Source organism: Grus americana, chromosome 2 (assembly GCF_028858705.1).
Source record: "Grus americana isolate bGruAme1 chromosome 2, bGruAme1.mat, whole genome shotgun sequence".
Taxonomy (NCBI): domain Eukaryota; kingdom Metazoa; phylum Chordata; class Aves; order Gruiformes; family Gruidae; genus Grus; species Grus americana.
In genome coordinates, this window is record NC_072853.1 from 114,005,637 (window position 1) to 114,013,380 (window position 7,744).

The following is a 7,744-nucleotide window of genomic DNA, read 5'->3' on the forward strand; positions in this document are numbered from 1 at the left end:
CTTAGTATCATCAGCAAATTTGCTGAGGGTACACTCTGTCCCCTCATCCAGGTCATTGATCAATATGTTGAAGAGGACTGGACCAAGCACTGACCCTTGGGGCACACCACTGGATACAGGTCTCCAGCTAGACTCTGCACCAGTTATCGCAACCCTCTGGGCTCTGCCATTCTGCCAGTTCTCTACCCACCTCACTGACCCCTCATCCAATCCACACTTCCTAAGCTTGCTAACGAGAATGTTATGAGAGACAGTATCAAAAGCCTTGCTGAAGTCAAGGTAGACAACATCCACTGCTCTCCCTTCATCCACCCAGCTTGTCATGCCGTCATAGAAGGCTATCAGATTGGTCAGGCATGATTTCCCCTTGGTCAATCCACATTGACCCCTCCCAATAACATTCTTCTCCTCCTCCACGTGCTTATTGATAACCCCAAGAATAAGTTGCTCCACCATCTTCCCAGGGATGGAGCTGAGGCTGACTGGCCCTGTAGTTCCCTGGGTCCTCCTTCTTGCCCGTTTTGGAGACCGGAGTGACATTGGCTTTCCTCCAGTCCTCAGGCACCTCTCCTGTTCTCCATGACCTTTCCAAGATGATTGGGAGTGGCCTAGCAATAACATCTGCCAGCTCCCTCAGCACTCGTGGGTGCATCCCATCAGGGCCCATAGATTGGTGGATGTTAAGTTTGCCTAGATGTTCTCTAACCCAATCCTCCTCGACCAAGGGAACGTCTTCCTTTTGCAAGACTTTTTCTCCTGCCTCCAGGCTTTGGGTTTCCTGATGGCCGACCTTAGCAGTAAAGACTGAAGCAAAGGCGGCATTCAGTAACTCTGCCTTCTCTGTATCCTCCATCACCAAGGCACTCACCTCATTCAGCAGCAGGCCGACATTTTCCCTAGTCTTCCTTTTGCTGCTGATGTACTTGAAAAAGCCCTTCTCATTGTCCTTGACTTCCCCTGCCACTTTTAATTCCAACTGGGCCTTAGCCTTCCTTGTTGCATCGCTACACACTCTGACTACATTCCTGTATTCCTCCCAAGTGGCCATTCCCTTTTTCCACATACTGTCAAATTCTTTCTTCCCTTTGAGTTTTTTCCAGCAGCTCCTTACTCATCCACGCAGGTCTCCTTCCTCCTTTGCTTGTCTTCCTGTTCTTCGGGATGCGCTGATCTTGAGCTCGGAGGAAGGGGTGTTTGAATACTGACCAGCTCTCTTGGGCCCTCTCACCTTCTAGAACTTTAACCCATGGGATTCTCCCAAGCAGGTCTTTGAAAAGGCCAAAGTTAGCTCTCCTGAAGTCCAGGGTTGTAATCCTACTTACTGGCCTGCTCCTTCCACGTAGGATCCTGAACTCCACCATATCATGGTCACTGCAGCCAAGACTGCCCCCAGCCTTCAGATCTTCAACCAGTCCTGCTTTGTTTGTTAGTACAAGGTCCAGCAGCACCTCTCTCCACGTGGGCTCCTCTACCAGCTGTGTCAAAAAGTTGTCATCAATGCCCTGCAGGAACCTGCTGGACCGTGCACGCTTGGCCGTGTTGCTTTTCCAGCAAATGTCGGGGTGGTTGAAGTCCCCCATGAGGGCCAGGGCCTGCAATTGTGAGGCTGCTTCCAGCTGTCTGCAGAAGGCCTCGTCAACTTCCTCTTCCTGATCTGGTGGCCTGTAGTAAACACCCACAACAGTGTCACCCATATTAGCTATTAGCCTGCCCCTTAATCCTTACCCATAAGCTTTCGACTCTTCTTGATCCACCCCTAGACGGAGCTTGATACATTCCAGTTGCTCTCTCACATAAAGAGCAACTCCACCACCTCGCCTTGACGGCCTGTCTCTCCTAAAAAGTACCTTACCATCCACGACAGCATCATGCAAGCTATCGCACCATGTCTCTGTAATTGCAATGAGGTCATGGCACTGTGACCGCACACAGATCTCTGGTTCTTCCCATTTATTCCCCATGCCGCATGCAACGGTGTGCAGGCATTTTAGAGAGGTAATTGAGCGTGGATGTTTCCCTGGAGAGGTGCAGGAGGGTCCGCCATAGCCACACACACCTTTGAGGCAGTTGCCTTTCTGGTTCTCATCTTGGGAGGCAGTTACGGGACATTTGGTGCTACTCTGGTTGGCTGGGCTTATTCCCCAGTTCTATGCAATGGCATGGGCTTTGCCATTTTGGACCCCACTCCCTGAATCCTTTAGTTTAAAGCCTGCTTCACCAAGTTGGCCAGCCTGCTGCCAAAGATCCCCTTGCCTCTTCTAGACAGGTGGATCCCATCCCTCTCTAACAGGTTCTAGTCAAAGAAATTCCTATTGTCATAAAAGCCCAAACCCTCGTGATGGCTCCAGCTAAGTAGCCAGGAGCTGATATGCATTATACGCCTACTCCTGGCTGCCCCCTTCCCTCCAACTGGTAGAATGGAGGACAAGATAACTTGGGCACCAACGTTTTCCACTTGCACCCCCAGGGCTTTATAGTCTTCCTTGATTCTACCCAGGTTCCAGCTTGCAGCGTCATTCATGCCCACATGAAAGAGTAGCAGTGGACAGTCGGCTGTGCTCTTGACAAGTTGGGGCACCCTCTCAGCAACATCTTGGATCCTGGCTCCCAGAAGGCAGCATACCTCTCGTGATTCCCTGTCAGGTCGGCAGGTGGGTGCCTCGGTGCCCCTTAACCAACAGTCTCCCGCTACAAGCACTCGTCGCTTCTCTTTACGGTATCCACTGTGTGCTGTTGGTAGAGTTTCTCCTTGCGCATCTTGCTCGTGGGTGTCTACAGCTGTTGAGGCTTCATATCTGGTTTTGGTTGTGAAGCTGGAGGGTGAAGACTGAAGCGGAGCCCTACTTCTGTGGCTCACCAGGGTCCAAGGTGCCTCAGTCTCTGTGCTGCCCACTACAGGTACTTGGTTATGAAACCACCTATCTATCTCTGTCTCGGACCCCCTAATACTGCGCAGCCTTTTTACTCTTTCCTGAAACTCAGCCACCTGACGTAACAGATCATCAAAGGTACTTACCTTTTCACCAGGAGAAGGGTCTGGGCACTCGCTGCAACCTACCGCCTGTACTGAAGTCTCCTTTCTTACCACTTCCGTCTGGGTGAACGCATCAGTCGTCTCAGGGGAGATGGTCTCTGTAGGAACACTGGCTTTAGCTCTAGGCGAGTGCCCACCATTTTGGCAGAGACCTAGAGCACTTCCCTGGGCTGTGGGCCTACAAGCAGATTACAGGGCTGTACCCTCACAAACTGCCGTGCAGCGCCCTGTTCGCAGCGCTCCCTACAGCCGTTTAAATCTCCTGCGGCTGCTGGGATGAGTGCAAAGACTCCCTGTGACTTTGGATGAGAAACTCTGATCAATTTGGGGGCAGAAATAGGAAGTGTGTGAATCACTTCACGGTGCTGGGAAAGTTATATCTTGTGTAAGCCACTGATTTCTAATTTCAAAACAAAGAACCCCGATAGCATCAGTATCAGTAAACTGTCATTATAAGGCATATTTTCATACGGTCTGGGTGAGGAAGCAGCAGAGACGGGAGTTAGCCTGGGGAGAGGCCTGTTCGTCAGCAGGTGTTCAGACCTCAGTCTTGAACTTTCTTCAAATCAGGTTCTGGCTTCTTTGATTAATGCCGGCTGCTATGAAAATACTTAGGCCCGTGTGCAGCATTTGGCTTGAGATGTGTACAGTATTTTGGTTAGAAAATCAGATAGTAAACCATATCAGACACACAGACGATGTTCTAAAAATGCCTCTCTTGCAGGTTTGAGAACATAAGAAGAAGATGAAAATGGGTGTATTACTACTGATGTCCTGCAGATGTCATGTAAGTTGATATTATAAAGCATTTCCGTTTAAGCTAGAGAGCTAAGCATGTATTTTAGCCTGTTAAAATTTTGATGCATATTCATGATTTTTAAATTACTGGAGCTGTCAGTAAAAGTTTGAAAACACTGGAGCTTCCTTTGCAGTACTGGGTAACTCCACACACTGACTGTAGGAACAGGGATTTCAGGCAGAAGCTATGTTGCAGGATCCCCGTTGATGTTCAAGGTTCAAAATGAATGGGACAAATTGTTAAAGGAAGAGCTTCAGCGGTATTGTCACGGGATGAAAAATCATCCTGCGCTTGGAGCCTCCAACATCTCAGTCAATGAGAGAGTGAGGGAATGAAAACCTGATCTCTGTCTAGTACCATTTCTGGGGAATAAATCTGGGAGAACGGGGTTCTCACTAGAAGCAAAGATATACCCAGGCAGAAGTGAAGCAAGGGGACCTCAGGCTACAAATAAGGCAGAAATCTGTAAGAGTGGGGCAATGAACTGCTGAAGCAACCTGCCTATGACTGTGGTACAGTCTCAGTTGCTGGTCACGAGGCAACTTCCTTAAAGAAAAGCTGTAGCTGCTCACACAGGGCTTAATTTTGGGAGCTGCTCTGGGCAGTGGTATCCTTTTGCAGGGTACCACCACTTGCAGAAACTTCCATGAGGGGACAGAGGAGATCTCTTGCGGCCCCAGAAAGCTCGAGGCATTTAGAGGAGCTGCCACTGGGTGATGGGTACCTGAGCCCCTCATTTCTTCTCCTGAGGTGCCTGCTCCCTCCTGCCAGGGACGGACTCTGCTCCTGGCTGGCTCAGGGAGGCAGGCTCGGCACCACGCAATGCACGTGTTGCTGCTACAAGGGCTTCTGGCTGCGTCAGCCCTTTGCTGTAGATGTGAGTCGCAGGGGCTTGGGAGAGTCCTAGTCTGTGAGTCCCTGGGGGCTGGTCGCTGCTGTCACAAGAGTGCTCTTTCTCTGCTGTCCTTGTAGATGGAGCTGCGCAAAGCCTCAGGCAGCCAAAACCAGCTATTTTGCCTGCTTTTGAAGGGCCTCTCTCCTCTTCCATCCTTTGGTCGCCACTGCACCTTAAAAATCCAGATATGAAGAACTGATTTTAAAAGTTAGCGCACATCAATCATATGTTGAGGAAAATAAAATGGTCACACTTTACTCATCATCTCAGCAAATTCCCTGGGGAAAAAAAAAAAAAACAAAACAACAAAACTTATGTTTTCCTCAGTAGTGGGCTCTCTTCTTAAAAAGTTCTTTTTGGTTTTTGGGTTTTGTTTTTGTTTGTTTGTTTCCCTTCTACTCAAGTGTTAATCAACGGCAACGGCTTGTACACAATTAAGGCATCACAGCTGGCACAGCCTCACTGGGTGGTACTAAACCAAGATCTGCTTCATCCCTGCTTCAGTCTCCCCCTGACTCTGTCCCTGTCAGGAAGCCATAAGGAGGGCAGCAACAATGTGGCTACTGAGCACTTTCATCCTGACGGCTGGTTTTTCTTGTACGTGCCACGCTCACTTCGCTGCCTGCACATCCCCCGGTGGCAAAGGGGATGGTTTCTTAACTCAGCTTCACGTTACTAATTTTCTCTTTCTTTCTCACAGGCAGTTCTGCACAAGACTTGCAGCAGACCCCCATATCCATCACCAAGCCAGAAAGCAAAACAGTGCTAATCAACTGTCATGTCTCCGAGCCTGATTTTAACAACGTTTTCATTCACTGGTACAGAAAGAGGCCAAACACAGCTCCCAAGCGCATTGCCTACATGTCCTCCCGGCTTTTCCTTGAAAACAAGTCTGATGATGGGAAATTTAGTATTGAGAAGGATGCCACCAAATCTGTCTGCACCCTGACAGTGAGCAAAGGAACTCTGCAAGACTCCGCTCCCTACTACTGTGCTAGGTGGGATGCGCAGCAGTAGAAAGCCATAGGGAACCTGCACAAAGACGTGCTCTGCTTCCTGAACCAGATCCTGAAGTGTTTGACAACAAGCAGGAACATCCCCACCCGACATTCCCCATCAGCCTTGAATCAGACACGCTTTACAGGCAGCCGCTGCGTGAGTTTACTGGATGGGCTAGCTAAGAGAAGGGAAGAGCTTTCACTTCTCACCAGCTTTCAAGCTATGTCTTTGGAATAAATCCCCAGTTCCATCATTTGTGTGGTACAATAGAAGGACAACAGTGAAAATAAACTTGAAGCACCACTCAGGACTAAGATGTAATGTTCCCACTTAGTACTTCTCTGCTGGTAGAGAATCTTGGTTTATGTTCACGTTCTTTTCTGTCTGGAGCTGAGCAAGCCTTCCTTTAGATTAAAACACAAGTCTCTTAGCTGACTTCGGTGGGGCTTCGCATCGAACATAGCAGCAGACCTGCAAAAAAACTAGCAACTATACAACAGATACTTATATTTCCATTTTGCAAGCAGAAGGGCACTAATGTAAGTGCTTGCACCCCTTTTCTGTTTAAGGCCAAAACCTGATAGTTAAAATCACAGGACCACTGTGTTCTGATCCCAAAGGACCCAGCATTACGGGTCTCCAGTAGAATCAGCCTGTTCACGGTTAGCTTTATCTCAACATCACCCGCCTGCTGTCAGGAAAGCCTCTCCACAGGATGCCCCAGTGAGTCATTTCCTTTCCTCAGCCGCAGCCCTCCATCCCTGCCTGGAGAGCTGTCGCCTTCCTCCCAGAGGCAGAAGCCAGCGAGAGCCCTCGGGATGCTGCTGCTCCCACTCCTGGCCCTGGCTGCAGCCTGGTCCTGTACGTTCCCCTTGTCACCACGGCACAGCGCGGGGCAGCAGCAGCAGCAGCAGCAGCAGGAGGCACCCCGTATTTACAAGTGTGAAGGAACAGCAGGCTAAGAGTGTTTGTTGTGTTTTCTCTCCTCTTTCTAGATGGACAAGCACAAGTGCTTCTGAAGCAGAGTGTATCCATTACCAGAGGCCAAGGTAAAACTGCATGGATCGAGTGTATAGCTGAGGGCATATCCAACTTCCAGTCTGCAATTATACATTGGTACCGACATATCCCCTCCAAAGCTCCCGAACGGATTCTGTATATCGGATCAGGTCAAGCTTCGTATGACGACAATGCCTATAGGAGCAAGTATTCTTCTTCAAAGAGAGGTACAAATGTCTGCACTTTCTTAATCAACGGCATTAACTCCAACGATGAAGGTACCTACTACTGTGCCTACTGGAAGTCCCACAGAACTAGCAGACCACAGGCAGCCTCTACAGAAAGCTGCCCATCCCCTGCGCAGCAGGCTTCCTGTCAAATGCAGAGAACCACGGTTGTACCTTCCTGCCACTAACGCATCCCAACAGGTTTAGGCTGAGTATGTAAGTATAAATAACGGGCAAGGAGCAAAGCAAAGCAATTCATGTCTCTGTCACAAGGTCAAGAGAAGAACATGAACTTTCTGTACTAGTTGTGAGATGAGACTCTTAGTTGTGTACCCTGCTATTGACAAAGCCCTTAAAAAAAGGAGTCCAGAGTAGATCATCTCTTTTGGGTCAGAAAAGGAGCAATGTTTCTCAGGGAAAAGCATGGTATGTGGTGGCTGCTGCCCAAGTAACCATATGCCATGAAGTCTTTGCAGGGCACCTTTTGAGGGCTCTGAAGTGAGGGAAAGTACAAGAAAAAGCAGAGGGCAGCAAGCAGCTGGCTGCGAGCCATGCATGCTTCACCCTGGCTTTGCCACAGCCGCTGGGGCTCTCGTGCAAAGGAGGCTCCAGCTGTATTTGTCCAATTTGGTGCCACAACCCCACCATCAAGGCAGGCAGGCACTTGCACGTAGTACTTGCTCAACCGCCTTGCTGTTTGCAGGACACTACTGCCAGAGGAACCGGCCCAGAGGAGCTGAGTGCCGTCCCAGGAGGACATCCTGGGGACAAACCGTGTCTGGTGTAGAGAC

The 7,744-nt window shown here is 49.5% G+C and overlaps 1 gene segment (V, D, J or C); it reads left to right on the forward strand.

The window, feature by feature from the left end:
* The first annotated feature begins 5,282 nt into the window (after positions 1-5,282).
* LOC129202390 (probable non-functional T cell receptor gamma variable 10) lies at positions 5,283-5,745 on the forward strand. The segment is given in 2 exon segments: positions 5,283-5,325; positions 5,429-5,745. Coding segments are annotated over 2 exon segments (360 nt in total).
* The last annotated feature ends 1,999 nt before the right edge of the window (positions 5,746-7,744 follow it).